This window comes from Somniosus microcephalus, chromosome 12, assembly GCF_052327205.1.
Source record: "Somniosus microcephalus isolate GS21.2 chromosome 12, FLI_Smic_1.0, whole genome shotgun sequence".
NCBI lineage: Eukaryota > Metazoa > Chordata > Chondrichthyes > Squaliformes > Somniosidae > Somniosus > Somniosus microcephalus.
The window spans coordinates 65820150-65843703 of record NC_140998.1 but is presented as its reverse complement, the minus strand read 5'-3'; the positions used below and the strand labels follow the sequence as shown (position 1 = coordinate 65843703).

Here is a 23554-nt window from a genome sequence, read left to right as displayed (position 1 = left end):
AGCCATGGGGAATCACAAGTTCAAGCCCATGTTCCACTTCTCCATGGTACAGTGCACTGGAGCTCCAATATATTGTGGCACATCACCAACAGCATGGATGGCATGTTTAGCCCAGATGTTGCCCACCTACATTTATTCTATAGGGGCAGGAAACTCTCAAGTTACAAATGTTCAACTTTTTGGAATGGTAACAACATCTAATCCTCGCTGGAGCAAATAACTTGAAGAGTTGGTGAAAGAGCGGCTGTTCTACAAAACCCGTGTTTACCATGTGATAGAATATTATAGCCTTGTTTGTCAAGGTGCAGAACGACTGCTTTCTTGCTCCAAAACCAAAGCCATTCAGATTCAGTGGGCTTTGAGGCTGGCCAACTGCATTTTCTGCTCTGTGTATTAGACAGATGTGCCTAATCCATCAGTTTTCTGCAAAACTTCGATCAGAGTAGCACCCCAGAATTAATGGCGCTTTTTCCAATAACCACTGTTGCATCTGCACTTCAACATCATGCACTAATTTAAAACAGCCATGCAAAATAATTCACTTTTTTTTTTCCTCGCCATTGAACTCTCTCCAAGACAGCACTATCACATGAAAACAGGAGTTCAGGTGCACAGTAAACCACCAGGGTTTCTGGAGCATGCTTTAGCATATGGGCAATCCATAACTTGCCAAATGGTAACTCAGTATAGTTTCCTGTGCATTTAGCAACTGCCAAAGTCAAACTTATAAGACAGTAGTCCTTGTTAAAGGTTGTTCTGGTTGCAAATAGCTTTATGCCATCTAATATGTGGAAAAAATACTGTGGCCTAGAAATTCGGTTGGTTGCGCCAGCGATTAGCGCCTAAAGAGCCCGAGAATTGGGGCGTTACCCAATGTTCGGGCGGGCGCAATGAAGATAGCGCCACCTCCCATATTGAGTATCCTTTTAGCGCCTGCGCTAACTCTTTGCGCGCGCCCGCGTGCGCAGGCAGATCATGACGTCATTTTAGTGTGCAACGCCTTTTTGGCGCCCCGGACCAGATACTCGGTGGCACCCGCAACCTTTCCGCCTGGCGCTATTAGTGACAGTTGGATGGAACGTTCCCAGGCGCCCCTCGGAGTCGGGGGGGCTCTATTTAAAGGGGACAGCTCTAGTATAAAAGCTGCAGCCACTTGGCCTGTTCATTCTGATCGTTGCTGGAGAGAGTTGCTGACCTTCTGTTGCACAGTAATTTTCTGATTTAGCCTTCGGAGACTTGGGACCTGCAGCCCTGTCCGGAGCAGTTGGAGCGCTAGACTTAACTGTGTCTTGCCCGTCTGGCATAGCAATGGGAGCTGCTTTGGAGGGGAACGTCCTCATGGCCGGACATTTGGCAGGGCACAGAGACGGCGGGAGAGAGGGCCGGGATTGGCCAGAAGGAGGAGGGGCAATGGAGGTCGCCCAATCCGACGATATGCTGAGAGGGTTTTCAGGCAGCAGGTGTCATACGTTACCATGTCGGAGGAGCAGTGTCTGCGAAGGCTCAGATTCGGTAAGGAGGTTGTGACTGAGCTGTGCCACCTACTTGCTGAAGATCTGCAGCCGCGTCTACGGTGCAGGACCTCTGTCGGTGGCCGTCAAAGTGACTTTTGCCCTCAACTTTTACGCCAGCAGATCCTTTCAGTCAGCCACTGGGGACATCGCGAATATATCACAATTTGCAGTGCATTGTTGCATCCGGCAAGTGACAGCTGCCCTCTATAGAAGGAGGCGTGAATTCATCACCTTCCCTGTGACCCTGGAGAAGCAGGGGGAGCGCGCGCAGGGCTTCGCTGCTATTGCAGACTTCCCCATTGTGCAGAGGGCCATTGATTGCACACACGTGGCTTTGCGGGCGCCATTACAGAATCCTGAGGAGTTCCGCAACCGCAAGGGGTTCCACTCCCTCAATGTCCAGCTGGTCTGTGACCACCGGCAGATGATCATGGCAGTCAACGCACAATTCCCTGGCAGCAGCCACGATGCGTTCATCCTGCAGCAGACCTCAGTTACTGACCTTTTTGAGGGCCCGGCTCACCCACGAGGCTGGCTTCTTAGCGACAAGGGCTATCCTCTCTACCCATGGCTCATGACCCCACTCCGTTTGCCTGCCACCCCGGCAGAAGAGCTTTACAACAGCAGCCATCAGGCGACCAGGAACATTGTGGAGCACACTATTGGTGTGCTCAAACAGCGTTTCCGCTGTCTAGACCATTCAGGGGGAGCCCTGCAGTACTCGCCGGAGCAAGTGGGTCGCATCGTCGTCGTCTGCTGCATGCTCCACAACTTGGCCATTCGACGAACCCAGCCAATGCCAGCCGACCCTCAAGGTCCAGCAGAGCAGGCGGACGAGGAGGAGGAGGAGGAGGAAGAGCAGGCGGACGAGGAGGAGGAGGAGGAAGATGGGAGGGCTCCTGAAACTGGAAGGGCCGTCCGTCAGAGGCTAATAAGGACTCGGTTCTAGGCCCCTCTGACGGAATGATGGGTGTCATTCGTACCGCGCACTTCGGCTCGCACAAAGCCTATGAAGGCCACCATGATTGTAAATAGTTCAGAGTACCATTGTAAATAAAACATTTTCTTTATTGTCAAAAAAGTGCTTTCTTCCAGCATGACGTCATGTCAACAGAAACCATAACTAACAAAATAACAGATAACTCTGGCAAAGTCGCGAAACTAAACAAGCCATCACAAACAATCGCAACAGGTGAGGGCGTCCTTGAATTTGGAGAAAGATATGTCTCAGCACCTCCCTCTACTGCTGGCCCCTTGATGGAGACCGACTCCTCTTTCGCGGTCGGCCCCTTCCCTCCCTGCAGCTCCTACGTAATTGAACCCCAGTGGCGGCGTCAAGGCTGGGGGATGCCTGCTGAGTGTCTGGAAGCGCAGAAGCCCCTGATGACCTCTGGGCTTGGAGGGCGCGGAAGCTGGCTGCTTCAAATGGGCATGGCTGGAAGCAGTGTGCACTGCAGGTGGTGGCAGCTGCACTGCAGACGTTCCAGCGGTGGCATGAGCAACGCTCACCTGCCGAGAGAGGACACCTGCACCATGGTCGGACGACACACTGGCTCTCTGAGGGGACCGGTTCGGATCATTCGCCACAATCGACTGCTCCACTGATTCATGGCCTCCTGTGGTACTGGAAGGGCCCGGGGTGATCCTGGCTGATGCAGATAGGGTGGCAGCAGTGAGAGTTCGCGTTGCCTCAATCTGGGTGTGGACGAGGCCAGCAAGTGACTGCGTGGCAGCAGTGAGGACCTGTGTGGCAGGTGCCAGTGCTTCGGAGAAGCCCGGGACAGTTCTTTCCACTGCTTCGGACAAGGCCGGAGCAGTCCGTTCCACTGCCTCGGACAAGCCCTGGACAGACCTTTCCAGGGATTGTCCGAAGCTCTGAACAGTCCTTTCCATAGCGGCCTCGAAGCCCTGGACAGTCCTCTCCATTGTTGCCCCAAAGTCCAGCACACTCTTTGCCAGTGTGTCGATCGACTGAGGCATCCTCCCCACTGCAGCCATAAGCTCGGTGTGCCTGAGCCGGGCCTGGGTGCTCATTTCGGCAAGGCTACGCACCTCCTCTGCACTCTGTGCAGCAGTCATCGTGCCCTGCCTTGCCCTCCGGGGAGCCGGTCCCCGAACTTGCCTACCCCCCTCGCGTTGCTGCAGGCCGCTTGTTCCGGCAACTGGCTCCTCATCAGAGCCCCCCCCCCCTCCCCTCCAGGGAACTACTATCCCCAGTCTGCAGATGTGTAGGCTCCCTTGAGGCTGGAACGGATGGTCCGGCTTCCTCCTGATCCTCGCCTCCGGAGGCACTGGCAGCTTCAGGGCCCGGCTCCCGAGCTGGTGATGCAGCATCTGAAAGCAGGGAGGTGGAAGAGTGGCTTTAGCAAAAGGACAGCTTGGCAGCAAGGGATGCCAGATTGCGGCAAGGCTATGACATGGGTCCACAGTGAGAAAGCATGCTGGCGGGGGAACAAGTGGAAGGAGACAGTTGTAAAAGGTGAGAACCTTACTGTAGTGTATGTACCTTTAAGAGCCCCTGTGTACTGTAGTACCGGTAGTGACCACTCGGGTATATAAGCCTGTATAGCGTCTTGTATCTTTTAGTTCACCTCCAGACTTTGTTCAGTAAACACCTGTTAAACCAACTCCTGCATTCCTTGTCTCCATTAACACACGGATACAACAGTGGCGACGAATTGGAAACAGACTTACCTGCAATTCGGCAGCACCTCAAGGAGATCGATTCCTCAGACGAAGGTCGAAGAAAAAAAAAAGAAAAAACTGTGGTTTCACCAGCTAGCCGGGCTGGTGGCAGGTACTGCACTAATCCTTCCTGGGCGGCGGGCTGGGGCTCGATCGGGTGGCTCTGCAGCGGGGCCGAGCAGCGAGTTGGAAGACGGAGGCAAACAGAGACGGAGGGTGGAGCACTCTGGAGACGGCCGGCGCTGCAAAGCAGGTCGGCGTTCGGACCAAGCAGAGGGAGGGAAAAGTCCCAGAGAGTCCGGCAGGAACGAGTCTCCAACTATTAAAAAATATTTGTGTAAATAAAAACCGCGGAGAACAGCGTTGTCAGCAGCGGCGGGAAAGCGCAGGAGGCGCCATTTTTTCTTGGCAGGGAAGAAAGGAAAGTGCGGGAGGCGCCATTTTTGATTTTCAGGATGCCTAAGACTGGCAATATTACTGCTTTCGATAGTAATATAGAGGATTGGACCACATATGTGGAAAGAGTGGAAGTATATTGCACAGCGAATGAAGTAGAGGATGATAAAAAGGCATCGGTACTTCTAAATCTGATGGGCGCAAGGACATACGGGCTGTTACGAAACTTAATCACTCCAGCCAAACCGATGGACAAGAATTTTAAGGAGATTGTTGATACCCTACAGGAGCACTTAAACCCAACACCGCTGCTGATAGCGGAACGATTCAAATTCTTCAGGAGGAATCAGCACAAGAATGAAAGTAACGCTGATTACCTCACCGAATTAAGAAAGCTGTCAAAGCACTGCCAATTCGGGGCAGGACTGGCAGATTCTCTACGAGACAAATTCGTCTGCGGTCTCCAAAGTGAAGGAACACAGAAAAGGCTACTTTCTGAGAAAGATTTGACACTGGACAAGGCTTTCAGTGTGGCTGTATCATACGAAGCAGCAGCAAGAGGAGCTGCAGAGATACAGCAAAAGACATGGGACTTCGGCACCCATGAAATGACACAGGGTTTCAAGAGATGTTATCACTGCGGCAGATCCACCCATGACCAGAGGGACTGCTGGTAAAAGGACAAAGCATGCAGGCAATGCGGAAAGATGGGACACATTGCACGTGTATGCCGATCTGGAAACAAAAAATCCACTGACAGAAAAAAAATCAATAAGGAAAAGTACAGAAAGGTACAAATGATGACGGACAGTAGCTCCGAAGACCAGAAGAGCGATAGCGACTCCGGAAACAAGAGACTAAGCTGTCTCAAATTACATAATGTAATTGCCAAAGAAGATTACCAGACCATTTGGGTTACCCTCACGATAGCGGGGTCCCCAGTTAAAATGGAGCTAGATACAGGATCAGCTCTGACCGTCATAACTCGACGGGATTACGAGCGGCTATTTCTGCATATACCTTTGAAAGACACATCCATTATCTTGAAGACATAAATCTACAACATAAGGTAGATAACTTCTTGTTTGCGTACAGGAATGCAACACGTGGTTACAAACCAAACACCCGCCATGATGTTTTTCAATAGAAGACTAAGATGCCGGCTGGATTTGATCAAGCCAAACATCAGAAGGGACGTAGAGAACCGGCAATTTCAAGGCATGAATGAAAGGCCAACTAGAACCTTCCAGATATGTCAACAAGTTTTGGCCCGGGACTACCGTACCGAGAAATGGCAGCCTGGAACTATTTGCACACGACTAGGACCGCTGATGTATACCGTGGACATTGGAGAAAGCATAATAAGGCGCCATGCTGACCAGATCATAGAGTCATCTGAAAAGGGACAACCTACACCACAACTCTATACGCCTAATGATGAAGCAGAGTTACCCATAGTATCTACCTCCGATCCGGTGATACTGGAACCAGATGAACCCGACACTGGCATTCAAGCCGAATCGACCTTGCCAAAAGAACCTACTACACCACCGAAAACTATTACACCACCGAGGCGTTATCCGGACCGAGTCAGGAAGCCTCCAGAGAGACTGACTTATAATTTGATTAACTGCAGCAAATGTGTAGATTATTGTTCTTGTAAACATGTTAATTAATGATTACTTAAAATGTTATGTACTAATTATCTAAAAGGGGAGGAATTGTAGTGTATGTACCTTTTAAGAGCCCCTGTGTACTGTAGTACCGGTAGTGACCACTCAGGTATATAAGCCTGTATAGCGTCTTGTATCTTTTAGTGGGGCGGAGGTGGAAAGGGTGGCCAGCTTTAAGTTCCTCGGAGTCCACATCACGGAAGACCTCTCCTGGCCCCTCAACACCTCCTCTCTGGTGAAGAAGGCCCAGCAGCGCCTATATTTCTTGAAGAGGCTGAAGGGATGTAATCTGTCACCCCCGATCCTCTCTAACTTCTACCGCTGCACTATAGAGAGCATCCTGACAAACTGTATCACGGTATGGTATGGCAGCTGTAGCTCCCACCGGAAAGCCCTGCAGCAGGTAGTCAAAACTGCCCAACGCATTACCGGCACCCGGCTACCGACCATAGAACATATATATCAGAAACGCTGCCTACGGAGGGCACGGTCCATCATCAAAAACCCTACCCACCCCAGCCACAGTCTGTTCGCCCTCCTATCATCTGGAAGACACTACAGATGCATTCGCACCCGTACGACCAGATTTAGGAACAGCTTTCCCAGGGCTGTCATCCTACTGAACTCCACAAATAAACACTAAAGCCTGCACATCTGCCGATGCACTTTATTATGGTCATATTTATGCTAATATAGATGTACAAATGTATGTTGAAATGTTTAAGTGTCCTAATCCAAATTGTACACTCTCGGGAGCCGCAAGCCTACATTTCGTTGTACTGCACTTGTGCACTAACAATGACAATAAAAGTTGATTTGATTTGATTTGATTGATTTGACCTCCAGACTTTGTTCAGTAAACACCTGTTAAACCAACTCCTGCATTCCGTGTCTCCATTAACACACGGACACAACACTTACCATCGCTGTCGACAATGGGGTCGGCAGCTGCAGTGGTAACAGGACCACTCAGACGTCCTCCAAGAATCTGGTGCACTCTCTCCTCGGGATCCGTGAGAGTGGCCACTTGTGGAGGTCCTCCACCGGTTCGAAGCTGGTCTTTGCGAATCTTCGCCAGCTTGGACTGCAGGGGAAAGGAGGGGAAGTTATGTTACATGATGCCCTGACTGATCATCTCATGCCCCCCATGGTGCAAGAGCCCTTACATGATGCCCTGAGTCAAATGTGGATGTGTGTGCCCAGAAAGGGCCATCGGTGCTTGCTGGCAGATGGGCAATGGGGCACAGCCTACCCTGTAGCCATAAAGACAGGTGCAAATGAAGGGATGCAGAAGTTTGCAGAAACAACACTCACCCTGACGACCCGAGTGAGGTCGTTGAATTTCTTTCTGCATTGGACAGGGCTCCTGGTCACCATGTTGCTGGAGTTGACCCTCTGGCATACATCCCTCCAAGCTCGTCGGTAGTCCTTATGATTTGGCCTCCTGCCATTGTCTGGGTACAGAACATCTCGACGGCGCTCCACTGCGGCCACCAATTGCTCCAGAGCCTCATTGCTGAAGCGCTCTGCTCTGTCTCACCTTCTCCATTTGGTCCAAGTTTTTAGCGCCAGAGAGGGGCCTGCGCCGATTCTGAGGCCTACAAGGCGCTGAGTGTGGAAGCTGAGGCTGACTGACCCACCCCTTTAAGAGCCGGCCGGCGCCTGGAAGTCTCGTGGTTATTGGTAATTGAGAGCACCTGCGCTGCGCCGATATTAGGTTGCGCCGGAAGTTTAGCGCCTTAGGAGTCCCGTGCAACGCCTGAATTCGCGCCTCAATCACCTTTGGGGGCGATGCAACCCAATATCGCGCCAGGCGGCGATAAGTTGCGTCTGGCTATAAACTTTGCGCAGCGCCAGTTCTAATGCCTCAAGCGGGGCTATACCCAATTTCTAGGCCTGTATGTATAAAAGCTCCTACATAAAAAATCTTGTCATTTATAAGCACCCTATAATCATCCTCGGGATGTCTCTAAGCACTATACAACCAATAAATTATTAATTAATCTGTTTTAGTGATGTTGGCTGAGGGACAGCTGTTGACCAGGACATCAGGAGAACCCCCTGTTGTTCCTTGAATAGTGCTATGGGATCTTTTATAACTGAACAGGCAAATCCTTGGTTTAATGTATCATCCAACAACGCAGCACGCCCTCAGTACTACACTGAAGTGTCAGCCTATATTGGCCCAGAACTTGGTGTCGGGGGCTTGCCGCGCGTGCAAGCCCCCGATCTGCACTCACCCTGCGCGCTGACATCTGAAGCCCGGGCCTGCTTGCATTTCCTGTGACAGGCCCGGTTCAGATGTCAGCGCGCAGTGCTTACCTGATCCAGCGGCGTAGTTAGTGCGATGTGCCGGCTGGGATCAGGTAAGCACTGTACAACCAATCAGGGGAGGGGAAGGTTCATTCATGAGTTTGAGAGTAAGAACTGTCAAACTCATGAAAACTACGGGGGCCCAAAACACTATTTAAACTTTAAATAAAAATTTAAAAAACATCCCAATCATTAAATTAAGTATAAATAAGTTTAAAAAAATAATTTAAACAATTTTTTTTTGTTGAAAAAAATAAATTTTTAATAAAAAGGGTCTAAAACTAAACTTACCTTATTGTAGATTCTTTAAAATAATAAACCTGTGGGGAAAAGAAATTCTAAATTACACTAAAACACCACTTACCTGTAAAAATAAATACTTACGTGTGCTTTTTACAAGCGTAAAGACTGGAGGCCTTTAGACATGCGCAAATCCCCCAAAACAGAGGACATCCAAGACGCACGCGCTGCCCCCTACAGCGCACGCGCTAGCCTCTTCAACTCTTGGGTTAGAGGAGAGGAAATGACGGTTTTCAGCGCATGCACTGTGCATGCTGAAAACCGGCATTTCCTCCGGCCAGACGCGTGAGTACCCCTTCCATACTCACGCGTTTGGGGAGGAATTACTGCCCCAATATGTGCTCAGGTCCTGGAGTGGGGCTTCAACCCACAACCTTCTGACTCCAAGACAAGAGTGTTACCAATGGAGCCAAGCTAGCACTGTGTGGATTCCAGTTGCAGTTTAATTTAGGGTCAATGTTTCTTGATGAAATATGACTGCCACCAACTTTCCACCTCTGACTTAGTTATGAAGTTAGAATGGCAGCCTCATAGTGTTGGCCACACAGAATTGCCACGGCAACAATCGTGTAAAAGGTGCCTGACCGTATATTCAGAGTGGCATTTATCACATAAAAGGTAGGCAGGAGAAAGTGAAAGAAAGCATCAGGAAGGAACAGAATGTCTGCTGCTTCAGTCCTGTGCTGTTGTCTCTGGTGACTTTCTGCTGGTTTTGTATAGTCACAAAATTTGCATTTCAATATGAAGAAGTTTGTTGAGATTATACATGGCCTTAAGGTTGCTGTCAACCTTCCTGGTGGGTTTTAACTTCGTGGTGGATATTTTGTTTGGCATTTTTTTTTACCTCCAGAATGTTGGAAATGTATTTGCTGCACCTGTATAGCTTTTAAGCTCCTACTTTATTTACTCTAATTTAAAATTAATTAAAACTTTCTAGAAGAGATTACCCCATCACTGAGAAAAACAGTGATCTTTCCCCAGTCACTCAACAACCAGATGAAGGAAATGTAAAAATACTGCATTTCCCAAGAACATTAATTACCACAACACAGTTTTTCTTTTTTAAGCCACAAATTAAAAATGAATAATAAAATTAAAAACATAAACAGAATGTTAAGTGTTGCTGTGATGGGTTCCAACAATATAAATGAGATAAATTGTGCAAAGCGTTACTTGTCATTAGTTAGTGGAGAGTTGTTTCCTTTTTCTGTTCAGAGTTGCTGGACTGAAGGGTACAGTCTTTGTCACTGTCCGATTTTAAGGGTTGGCACTTTGCTTCAAGTCCAGAATTTGTTTTGAACCCAGCTAGCACTGACAGTCCAGTGATTATGCTAATTCAAGAAATGACCAATTTGTGTTGTATGGACAACCAAAAATTGGTCAATGGCTTCTGGGAAAAAATATGTCAGTGTTTGATTACTTGCCTTACTTGATTACTTGTTTGAAGCTTTCATTTTCAGCAAGAAATTAATTGCAGGTGATTAGCTTGGTGAAGAAGGAATTCCTGACCCGACTGCCAACGTTGTAGCCAGCTCTCGGACAAGGGGCCTGTAACCTGTCAAGGGCTGAACAATCACAGGTTAGGTTGCTTTCAGGTGATGCTTGCATGAAGTCTTCCAGTGTCCTTAAAAAAAAAAAAAACCCCACAGATGTTGCTTCTCCATTTGTTAAGATAACATGGCAAATTTATGAATGAATGCCTTAAATTGGTCTTTAACCGTGAAACTATTGATCTCTTCCCTGAAAGACATGTAGAGTTAATTCAGATGTTCAAATTTGTCAGCCAAATATCCTTATAAGCAATCCAGCAAGCATTTTCAAAATATTGAACAAGAGGGGAGATCTTGCCTGAAAGAAAAATGCAGACTTTCTCATCTACTTCATAGAAGTGAGTTCAGACTTCCTCCCTGGCACTTCTGTGTACAGCAACAACTGGAGGTGGGTCACCCATCTCTTCACACAACACGGCAAAAGGCTGTAAGTTAGCTTTTCCGACAACAGCTGCCGACACCGAATGTTCAGTTGAGCGTCGGGCTAAACGAAATGCTCTCTTTTAGCTATATACCCCTTCCTTCATTCATAAATGAGTCATCCACTTGTAAGCAAATGATGAAATTCTCAGTTTAAACTTCACTGTTTGAGGACATCATGGAGTTCTTCTGGCATCTTCAAGGCTACATGTGTTTTTCTTTGAATTATGCAGACTGCTTTGATGGCCAAAGTCTGCACCATTGACTGGGCTTCATCTCCACAAATCCCAACACGACTTCAGATGAACCACTTTTTAGATAAAATTATCCATAGTTGAAAAAGTTCCTCATGAGTGAACAGGCCGATGGAAGAGGAATTCTTCTTTCACTTCTGTCTCTGCAGCATATTGCATGTACACGAGCAGCCAAGCAGCATTGGAATGTCAGTAACCTCCCAGATCCTCAGTAAAGTGGGTGACCTCCCATATCGCCAGTAAAGTGGGTGACCTCCCATATCGCCAGTAAAGTGGGTGACCTCCCATATCGCCAGTAAAGTGAGTGACCTCCCATATCGCCAGTAAAGTGAGTGACCTCCCAGATCCTCAGTAAAGTGAGTGACCTCCCAGATCGCCAGTAAAGTGAGTGACCTCCCATATCGTCAGTAAAGTGAGTGACCTCCCAGATCCTCAGTAAAGTGAGTGACCTCCCAGATCGCCAGTAAAGTGAGTGACCTCCCATATCGTCAGTAAAGTGAGTGACCTCCCATATCGCCAGTAAAGTGAGTGACCTCCCATATCACCAGTAAAGTGGGTGACCTCCCAGACCGCCAGTAAAGTGGGTGACCTCCCATATCGCCAGTAAAGTGGGTGACCGCCCATATCGCCAGTAAAGTGGGTGACCTCCCATATCGCCAGTAAAGTGGGTGACCTCCCATATCCTCAGTAAAGTGGGTGACCTCCCATATCGCCAGTAAAGTGGGTGACCTCCCATATCCTCAGTAAAGTGGGTGACCTCCCATATCCTCAGTAAAGTGGGTGACCTCCCATATCACCAGTAAAGTGGGTGACCTCCCAGATCGCCAGTAAAGTGGGTGACCTCCCATATCGCCAGTAAAGTGGGTGACCGCCCATATCGCCAGTAAAGTGGGTGACCTCCCATATCCTCAGTAAAGTGGGTGACCTCCCATAGCCTCAGTAAAGTGGGTGACCTCCCATATCGCCAGTAAAATGGGTGACCTCCCATATCGCCAGTAAAGTGGGTGACCTCCCAGATCGCCAGTAAAGTGGGTGACCTCCCAGATCGCCAGTAAAGTGGGTGACCTCCCATATCTCGCTCGCATTTTTAAAAAATTCTTCACGAGTTGTGGGCATCGCCGGCATTTATTGCCCTCGAGAATGTGGTGGTGAGCTGCCTTCTTGATTTAGTGGCTTGCTAGGCCATTTCAGAGGAGAGTTAAGAGGCAACCACATTTCTGTGGGCCTGGAGTCACACACAGGATGACAGATTTCCTTCCCTAAAGGACATTAGTAAACCAGTTGGGTTTTTACGACAATCCGGTAGGTTCATGGTCACTATTACTGGTACTAGCTTTTTTTAAAATTCCAGATTAATTTAATTAATTGCATTTGGGATTTGAACTCTTGTATCTGGACCATTAGTCCAGGCCTTTGGATTACTAGACCAGTAACTTAACCACTACACTACTGTACCTCCTAAAACACAGCATATATCTATTTGGTGCCTCACCAATATTTTGAGACTTAGTAGCTTCGGCACAATATATCAGAGCATGATAACTTGCCTCCAGTACTTTCCTGGCAACAACCCTCTGTGCGTGAACCATATTTTTCTTTAACTCAGCCAACTTCCTCCTGGGGGGGGAAAGAAATCTCATTTTACAAAGAAAAAGACTGAAAAGTTGCCTTCTCGAACCAGCGAAGCTTGCACGGCGGCATGCTCCTGTTTGCCAGTACTTCAACACACCGAATACTACCAAGGCGCCTGTCTATGTTGATCCGATCCAATTGATTCCAAATTCCAGGGAAAATAAAAAGCCAAAATTGCAAATGCTGCAATTCTGAAACAAAAACAGAAAATGTTAAAACACTCAGCAGGTCAATCAGCATCTGTGGAAAGAACAGAAAAGTTAATATTTCAGGTGTATCCCTTTGTCAGAACTGAAAAAATTACAGATGAACAACATTTAACAAGAGAACAACAGGAAGGGAGAGGAAACAGCATGCACACGTATAAGAGAGGAAGTAGAATGACATTTTAATTTATTCTTGGGATGTCGCCGACAGTAATTATTGTCCATCCCAAGCTGCCATGAGGGCATTAATACTAAACTATGCAGGTATATATATTCTATAGGCATATAAATAGTAAACGGGTAGTAAGAGGAGGGGTGGGGCCGATTAGGGACCAAAAAGGAGACCTATGCATGGAGGCAGAGGGTATGGCTGAGGTACTAAATGAATACTTTGCATCTGTCTTCACCAAGGAAGAGGATGCTGCCATAGACCTAGTGAAGGAGGAGGTAGTAGAGATACTTGATAGGGTAAAAATTGATAAAGAAGAGGCATTAGAAAGGCTGGCTGTACTTAAAGTAGATAAATCACCAGGAGCAGATGGGATGCATCCTAGGATGCTGAGGGAATTGAGGGCAGAAATTGCGGAGGTACTGGCAATAATATTCTAATCCCCCATAGATACTGGGATGGTGCCAGAGGACTGGAGAATTGCAAATGTTACACCATTGTTCAAAAAAGGGTGTAAAGATAAACCCAGCAACTACAAGCCAGTCAGTTTAACCTCGGTAGTGGGGAAGCTTTTAGAAACCATAATCGGGGCCAAAATCAACAGTCACTTGGATAGGGGTGGATTAATTAAGGAAAGCCAGCACGGATTTATTAAAGGCAAATCGTGTTTAACCAACCTGGTCGAAATTTTTGATGAGTTAACAGAGAGGGTTGATGAGGGTAATGCGGTTGACGTAGTATACATGGATTTTCAAAAGGCGTTTGACAAAGTGCCACATGATAGGTTTGCCAGCAAAATTGAAGCCCATGGAATAAAAGGGACAATGGCAGCCTGGATACAAAATTAGCTAAGTGACAAGAAACAGAGAGCAGTGGTGAACGGTTGTTTTTCGGACTGGAGGAAGGTATACAGTGGGTGTTCCCCAGGGGACGGTTCTAGGACCACTGCTTTTCTTGATATATATTAATGACTTGGATGTGGGTGTACAGGGCACAATTTCAGAATTTGCAGATGACACAAAACTTGGAAGTATAGTGAATAGTGAGAAGGAGAGTGATAGACTTCAGAAAGACATAGACAGGCTGGTGAAATGGGCAGGCACGTGGCAGATGAAATTTAATGCAGAAAAGCGTGAAGTGATGCATTTTGGTAGAAAGAATGAGGAGAGGACATAAAAACTAAATGGTACAATCCCATAGTGGGTGCACGATCAGAGGGGCCTGGGGGTATGTGTGCATAAATCGTTGAAGGTGGCAGGGCAGGTTGAGAAAGCAGTTAAAAAAGCTTACGGGATCCTGGGCTTCATAAATAGAGGTATAGAGTACAGAAGTGTGGAAATAATGATGAACCTGTATCTGGTTCAGCCCCAACTGGAGTACTGTGTCCAATTCTGGACACCACTTTAGGAAGGATGTGAAGGCCTTAGAGAGGGTGCAGAAAAGATTTACGAGAATGATTCCAGGAATGAGGGATTTCAGTTACGTTGATAGACTGGAGAAGCTGGGGCTGTTCTCCTTTGAGCAGAGAAGATTGAGAGGAGATTTGATAGAGGTATTCAAAATCATGAGGGGTTTGGACAGAGTAGATAGAGAGAAACTGTTCCCAGTGGTAGAAGGTTCGAGAACCAAAGGACACAGATTTAAGCTGATTGGCAAAAGAACCAAAGGCGACGTAAGAAAAAACTTTTTTACACGAGTGGTTAAGATCTGGAATGCACTACCTGAAAGGGTGGTGGAGGCGGACTCAATTTTATCTTTCAAAAGGAGTTGGATAAGTATCTGAAGGAAAAAAAATTGCAGGGCTACAGGGAAAGGGTAGGGGAGTGGGACTAGCTGAGAGTCGGCACGGGCTTGGCTGGCCGAATGACCTTTTTCTGTGCTGTAACCATTCTATGATATGTAGTGTGGGACTAGAATCACATGCAGGTCAGTCTGGCATGTTCCCTTCCCTGAACCAGTTAGCTTTATATGACAATCTGGCAGCATTCATGGTTATTTTCCTGATGCTAGGCCACAACTTACCAGACTTATTGAATCCAATTTAACAACTTGCCATGGTGGGATTTGAACTCTTAGAAAGATAGGAGTAGGAGATTCGTCCCTTTGAGCCTGCTCCGCCATTCAACGAGATCATGGCTGATCAAACCCTAGCACCTGGTCCCCACACCGACAGCCATCCCACCCAAGCCCTATCCCCGTAACCCTGTAACCCCACGTATTTAATCCCCCCTAACACTAAGGGTCAATTTTTATCATGGCCAATCAACCTAACCCGCACATCTTTGGATTGTGGGAGGAAACCGGAGCACCCGGAGAAAACCCACGCAAACACGGGGAGAATGTGCAAACTCCACACAGACAGTCACCCGAGGCCGGATTTGAACCCGGGTCCCTGGCGCTGTGAGGCAGCAGTGCTAACCACTATGCCACCATGCTGCCTGACTTCTGAGTTGCAAGTCCAGTACCATAACATTGGCTACAGTACCTGTAACGAGCTTCAAAGAAAAATGGGAGGTTATTAAACAGCTGTAGAGATATTAACATAAGACAATAGAACGAAGCATAATAAAACTGGAATAGAATCCAGCTGCTTGAGAAGCGGGACTGCACCAAGGGTGTAGTCCATCCTACCAGCAAGGACTTCTGAGGGAAAGTTTCCAACCCAAGTGCCAACCCTTCCATTCCTACTGACCACCCCCTCCCCGCCCCCCCCATGCCATCCCACATCAGCATCTCCTGCCTTAAAGGAAGTGTGAGCTAAAGTTAAGATCTGAAGTTATTAAAGTCAGTATTAACAGAGGGCACCAAGTGCCTAATAGAAAGATAAGTTATTGTTCCTCAAACTTACATTGAGCTCCATTGGAGCAAAGACAGAGAGGTCATAATGGTAGTGGCAAGCAATGGGGAGCTCAGGGTTGAACCTGCAGACACATTGGAGGTGTTTGGCAAAGCAGTCACTTAAGCGTACTTAACAAAATTCTCTAGTTTCGAGCAACAGCAAGAAGCAGCACTGACAGTCATCAATGTAACAGAGAAAGAGGTCAGGAAGGGGGCTTGAGTAGGACTGGAACAAAGAATGGTCGGCATCCTAACTAGGACCATGGAGGTTTTCATTTCCGAGTTACCTTACCAACCCTCCCTTCCCTGCCTCAGCTATTCCCACGTCCTCTGTGTCTATTAAATGCCTTTCATTATGTTTTTTCCTATTGCCTATTAATATCACTGCAGCCATTTAACCTGTTTTACTTTTAACATAGAAACATAGAAGATAGGAGCAGGAGTAGGCCATTCGGCTCCTCGAGCCTGTTCCGCCATTTAATGAGATCATGGCTGATCATCCAAATTCAGTGCCCTGTCCCTGCTTTCTCCCCATATCCCTTGATCCCTTTAGCCTTAAGAAATATATCCAACTCCTTCTTGAATATATTTAATGAATTGGCCTCAACGGCATTCTGTGGTAGAGAATTCCACAGGTTCACCACTCTCTGGGTGAAGAAATTCCTCCTCATCTCAGTCCTAAATGGCTTACCCCTTATCCTTAGACTATGACCCCTGGTTCTGGACTCCCCCGCCATCGGGAACATCCTTCCTGCATCTAGTCTGTCTAATCCTGTTAGAATTTTATAAGTTTCAATGAGATCCCCTCATTCTTCTAAACTCTAGCAAATATAAGCCCAATCGACCCAATCTCTCCTCATACGTCTTTCCTGCCATCCCAGATATCAGTCTGGTGAATCTTCGCTGCACTTCCTCGTTGCCAAAAACATCCTTCCTCAGATAAGGCGACGAAAACTGCATACAATACTCAAGATGTGGTCTCACCAAGACCCTGTACAACTGCAGCAAGACATCCTTGCTCCTGTACTCGAATCCTCTTGCTATGAAGGCCAACATACCAATTGCCTTCTTAACCGCCTGCTGCACCTGCATGCTTACCTTCAGCGACTGGTGCATAAGGACACCCAGGTCTCGTTGCACTTCTCCTTTTCCCAATCTATTGCCGTTCAGATAATAATCTGCCTTCCTGTTTTTGCCACCGAAGTGGACAACCTCGCATTTATCCACATTATACTGTATTTGCCATGCATCTGCCCAATCACCCAACCTGTCCAAATCATACTGGAGTTTCTCTGCATCCTCCTCACAACACACACACCCACCCAGCTTTGTGTCATCTGCAAACTTGGAGATATTACATCGAGTTCCCTCGTCTAGATCATTTATTTATATATATATTGTGACTAGCTGGGGTCCTAGCACCGATCCCTGCGCTACCCCACTAGTCACTCGGAAAAAGACCCGTTTATTCCAACTCTTTGCTTCCTGTCTGCCAACCAGTTCTCTATCCAAGACAGTACCTTACCCCCAATCCCATGTGCTTTAACTTTGCACGCTAATCTCTTATGCGGGACCTTATCGAAAGCCTTCTGAAAGTCCAAATACACCACATCCACTGGTTCTCCCTTATCTATTCTACCAGTTACAGCCTCAAAAAATTCCAGTAGATTAGTCAAGCATGATTTACCTTTTATAAATCCATGTTGACTTTGTCCGATCCTGTCACTGTTTTCCAAGTGCTCTTTTATTACATCTTTTATAATGGACTCTAGCATTTTCCCCACTACCGATGTCAGGCTTACCGGTCTATAATTCCCCGTTTTCTCTCTACCACCTTTTTTAAATAGTGGGGTTACATTAGCTATCCTCCAATCCATGGGAACTGTTCCAGAGTCTATAGAATTTTGGAAGATGACCAGCAATGTATCTACTATTTCTAGGGCCACTTCCTTAAGTACCCTAGGATGTAGATTATTGTAGGGGGTTTTGGTTTGGGGTTTGTGTCTGGCCAGTCAGGCATATCTGAGCTGTTCCAGCCCCGTTCGAATCGCTTCCCCTCTGGTTCTGACCACCGGACCTATTACGAGCAGCGATATAAACAAAACGAGACCAGTGGTTTGGTGCAAAGAAAACCAATGTTTATTAAAATAGAGAAATAATCACTATACAGAGAAAATTACTATGAATGCAACACGATTACACTTAGCGGGGGAGGAGAAACGGACACATCGAGGGAAAATGACTAAAATGATCATTTTAGCAATCCCCTTAACTCCCACCCTTTACACCTATCTAAGTTGTCTTGCGATGGGCCAGAAAACTTATGCTCACCAGTCTCTGATGTTAGAACGCCTGCTCCGTGCCCCGTTGCCTGCCGATGTCTTTAGGGTTTTCACCGCCCAGAGCAGAGATACCCCAGTGATTTAATCGTAACTGCCAGTATCCTGCTTCCCTGGATGGGCTCTTCATCGACGATCTTCTTGGTGGTAAGGCAGGGCACCGGAGTCCAGGCGAGAGAGAGAGAGATGTGGCTTCCCGAGGGACTACTTATACCCCTTCCTGGGAGCCCTTATCACTTGCCAGATCAGCTTGTTTCTTTGTCTGACCTGGATGTGTTGAAGATGATACAAAGGAAACCGATCTGGGCCCGTCGACCTGGATGGCCGGTTAATCGGTTTTTAAATGTCCCATAAGTGTTTCCCTTTGTCTAACTGGTCTTGTGATGGGGCCATTCCAGTTTGAGTGCCCCGTTGATCGTTTTCAAACAGTGTTGAAGTCAGCTAACGAAGGTCTGAATGCAGCTATTACCCGTTGATTATCTGTGCAAACGGCCTTGATGGGTTTTAATCAGAGGCCCGAATGCCACTGTTTGCTTCTCATACATAAATGCAGAAGGCCTGTCTGCCTTCTAATTTCTGGAACATTCCTTCTTTGTCAGTCCAAACCTGAACTTTGCAGGCCTTGGCCATGAGGTTGACCGTAGCCATCTTGTTGGGCCCTGGAGCCCTGGATTTTAAACTCAGTCCAGCCAGGGTTTCGCCAATAAGCCAGAAGTAAATCTTCAGGGGAGACATGAAATTTGCGAATCCTTTCATTATCGGGGGATTTATCGGCCTTCAATCCCGTCAATTTCTGTAACACCATTTCCTTACAAATACTGATTTCATTCAGCTCCGCCCTCTCATTAGACCCTATGTTCCCCGACATCTCTGGGAGGCTATTTGTGTCCTCCTTTGTGAAGTCATAACCAAAGTATGTTTTTAATTGGTCTGCCATTTCTTTGTTCCCCATTATAAATTCCCCTGATTCTGACTGCAAGGGACCTATGCTTGACTTCACCAATCTTTTTCTCTTCACATATCTATAGAAGTGTTTTACTCTTTCCTCTCTCGTGTGTGTGTGTGTGTATTTTTCTGCCCCTTCTTTGTTCATTTCCTTTTTAAATGTTGATCTGTAATTTTTTCCAGTTCTGACGAAGGGATATACCTGAAATCTTAACTTGTCTGTTCTCTCCACAGATGCTGACAGATCTGCTGAGAGTTTCCAGCACTTTCTGTTTTTGTTCCATATCCAAGGGTAGCTTACATCACATTTCCCATTTGCCATTGCTGATGGTCCAGTCACTTTGCTAAAACTGCACTTTGTTCCTCAGCAAGAACCAGTCAATTGCCAGATGGAAATTAATTGCACTGAAAGATTTCACGCCTTAAGCCCTTGGCAGAGTTTTCACCATCAACATCGTTGGAAGGCCTGTCTGTGGTAGGACTGGATAGTAACGGGAGTTGGCACTCACACAGAAGAGGAAATTGATGTAAAAATATCAAAATAACCGTTTTAGAGCCGTCACTCTGCATTTTTGGACAGAGCCCGGTACTCTAGTCCAGTGCTTTCATGTGATTTTGGAATGGAAATGTGAAAGCACCACATGGGAGCTAAGACACTTACTTTACATCTCTGTACATTGTATTCTAGCACAGGTTATGCCATGGTGTTGGATCATTCGCAAGACATAGTGAGATAAGCTTTAATAGTTTTTCTGTGTGGAATGCCTCCCAGAAGTAGAGTGAAGGTGGAAAATCTGATCTGTCATCAGTCTTGCATTCGATAGATGGTGTTGTCACCAGACGTTATGGTGAAGTCTGGGACCTAGTCATCGGATTTCCTGGCTGCAGAATGCCAGATATCATACATTCCATGTGTATTGTATGTGGGCCCGTGCGCATAATTACACGAGGTGTAATCTTTCATCTAAATGGTCGACATAAAAGACTCCCTTAGTGTGCCGGCAACTGTTCCATTAGTCCTGTAGAGTATTCTCACTTATTTAGACTTGTGCATCTCTGGAAATCTCACATACAGTATTTTGGAAAATTACTGTGGAATATGCCAGGGCAAGCAGCAATTATACAAAAAATGGAGAAATACAGTCAATGTATCAGGAATGAGTCAAAGTTGACTAGTAGCATAGTGAATAATGGTTATCTGAGTGAATCCAATGTACATGCGGCTACCATGGTTGGAATTAAAAGTCCATATAATCAGATGTATGGTTACTTAAACCAACGAAGGACCTGAAGAGTTTCTCTTCCTTTTCTTTTGCATCAATCAGATTTTGGCTTTTTAACCAAATCTTACTTCCTGTTCACTTGTTCTTGTACTTCCTTTTCCTGCTTGCTCGTATGAACTTGTAGAAGCTGCAAGATCGTGCTTCTTAGCTGGAAATAAATAAGTACAGTGTTTCTCTGGATGGTGTGTGATATTAGTTAGGTCCTATTGACAGCTAACACCAATACAAAAGAAAAACTTAACTGCACAGATGATGTCAGCTGGGTAAGTAAATACTAAAATTATTTAAGCTTTCAGAACGCAAATCCTTTGTTGCCCCAGATTCAGTATAAATGGATAATACAGCTGTAGCAGGTTAATCAGCTGGTGGATCCTCTGCAGTGTTACCTTTTACCCTCCATGTCTTTACCAATCTTTCCTCTATTCTGGCTACATTCTATCGATTTGTGAATACTGGCTATGTGTTGGGGTTTCCCTGATTTTAAAATAATTATTTTATCAATGTGGAGGAGCAGAAGGCTGTATAGAGTCACTGATTAGAAAAGTGGAAATAATTAATGTAAGACTCTAACATGAATTGGAACACATATATGATAGCATTCAGAATTGTTCTATGAATATTGTGGTTAATCTACTGCATGCTTTATTCTGGTTGATATTTGGTATATTATTGAGTTAAAAACTTTACTGTGGTAAATTAATTTCTGATTCTTTTTGAATGAACTTTAAATAGTCTTCTAAATACTTGTGGGAATTCCTTGTGTGTGTGTGTATCTGATTTTGCCAGTGCTTTAAAAAAAAAAAATTGTTACCTTTTCTGGCATATCACTGCCAATGAGTTGACACAAACATAGTAATGTCATTATAACAAAATTTACTAAGTTAAGTATTTTTTTAAAAAACTGAACTTTGTAAGGAATAAGGACCTTCCAGATTGCTGTCATGTGGCTGCACTAACTGTGGACAGTCAGTCCAGTGCCAAAATTAATACACACACAAGAAACATTTAGTGATCTGGATAAAATAATTGCACTTCCTAGGGGACAGAATTCATCAGGAAGACACAGAAACGAGTGAAAGTGAAAGACACTGTTCAATTACACACACATTAGTGTTGAGAGAATCCTCTATTCCTTTAGGTTTTTAGGATCAATTAAATCTGGCGCATAGTGCTGTAGGGAAGTAATGCTTTAGAGTGTTTAAATACACAGTTAAAACTGAGGCTAGAAATGATTCCTGCCTTCGACTAGTCAGGGCCCCTGGGACTCCACTACCCTGCAACTGTAGAATTGGCCACAGAATTTCACATTTGCTGCAGACATTTCTTGCCACTGCAGATCAGTTTCTAAACATGACTTCACCATTCGGAGACTGCAGCAGTTAGAAGGTTTATGGCTGATGCTGATCGTCAGAAAACCAGAGGCGTGCACAATTCTTTACTGGGTGCAGTAACATGTAAGCCGCAAACTATAAATGCCAGTATTTCCTTTCCACTGATGGCTTAGTCCTTAACTAGGTCTGAAATATTGGACCGAGTGCAGTGATGTATTAATGCCCTTGGTCCCAGGATGCTCTACATTGCAGAAAAAATGTTGTAATTCATACATTTTGCTTAGATGGAGTATTTTGTGTGATGAAAATATAAATTAATGTGCTGCATGTAATTATTTTTCAATGTTGCAGTGGGCTTCCACTGGTAATAATATTATTGGGAAGTGATTTGTTACCATACAGATTTACTGAGAAACTAGTATTTTCACTACTTCCAGGACTTTTATGTTTAATTGCAGCACTTGGGCAGCAAATCATGTTGCATGCTAATGGCGAGAAATTCAGTATCATCTTGCATGTTTTTTGGGTGTAAAATGAAGATTAAGGGGGTGAATTTTGAGTCGCGATCTCTGGCACCCGATCTCCCCTGGAATTGCGCTGGCTGCCAAATTGGAAGCCGGCAACATTTAGGTCTCCAGGGCGCCAGCCTAAAACAGGCGTTGTGTGCTTGCATGTGCAGCTCCGGGTCCTAACATATAACAGATCATGAGCGGCCTAATCAGCGGTCCTTAAAGGGACATTCTTGCCATGGAGGGAGTGCAGCGAAGATTCACCAGACTGATACCTGGGATGGTAGGAATGACGTATGAGGAGAGATTGGGTCGATTGGGCTTATACTCGCTGGCGTTTAGAAAAATGAGAGGGGATCTCATTGAAACTTATAAAATTCTAACCGGACTAGACAGACTAGATGCAGGAAGGATGTTCCCGATGGCCGGGGAGTCCAGAACCAGGGGTCACAGTCTAAGGATAAGGGGTAAACCATTTAGGACAGAGATGAGGAGGAATTACTTCACCCAGAGAGTGGTGAACCTGTGAAATTCTCTATCACAGAAGGCCGTTGAGGCCAATTCATTAAATATATTCAAGAAGAAGTTAGATATATTTCTTAAGGCTAAAGAGATCAAGGGATATGGGGAGAAGGCAGGGACAGGGTACTGAATTTGGATGATCAGCCATGATCGCATTGAATGGCGGAGCAGGCTCAAGGGGCCGAATGGCCTACTCCTGCTCCTATCTTCTATGTTTCTATGTTAAGAAATATGTGCAGCACTTTTTCAAAGTATCATTTCTGTGGAGCCAGGCAGAGCCAGAGTGCTCTCCCTGGTTCCAAAAAAGTACCGTGGGCTGCTGTCGGCCCGGGCTCGTCCCCCTCAGCTTCCCTCTCCCACCCCAGCCCAGGCCCTACCTGCGAGCCAACTCGTTGGAGGAGACGGCTACAATTCGGCAGACCCCGACCGGCGAGCTGCATCGGGATGCTGAATTGATGCCCGCAGCTCGCTTGTTTAATTCGAAGGTGGCCCAATACCGAATTTCGGTCGAATGAATCAATCGCTTCGCTGACATGCTGCCCGTTTTGGGCGCGAGTGCAATTTCTCGACCTAAGTCTAAAAATTCACAAATTGTGTTGGGATGTCATCCTCCCCAACTCACTCACCATTGTTATTGTTCAAGTCTCTGCAGCATTTGGATAACAAAGACTGCAT

The 23554-nt window shown here is 46.2% G+C and overlaps 1 protein-coding gene across 6 annotated transcripts in view; it reads left to right on the top strand.

Moving 5' to 3' along the window:
* Nucleotides 1–23554, top strand: part of LOC147109246 (ena/VASP-like protein) — a 354043-nt gene that overhangs the window by 129338 nt on the left and 201151 nt on the right. The window contains exon 1 of one of the 6 annotated variants that reach the window (XM_086002996.1): nucleotides 10359–10460. The exons of 4 other annotated variants lie outside the window; for them this stretch is intronic. Coding sequence is in view for 1 of the 2 variants with exons in the window: in XM_086002993.1 (XP_085859119.1) it covers nucleotides 20767–20780 (14 nt within the window). In the remaining variant the exon portion in view is untranslated. Of the gene's footprint in view, nucleotides 1–10358; nucleotides 10461–20630; nucleotides 20781–23554 lie in introns of those variants that run through there. One more of the 6 variants, XM_086002993.1, reaches the window with a different exon arrangement.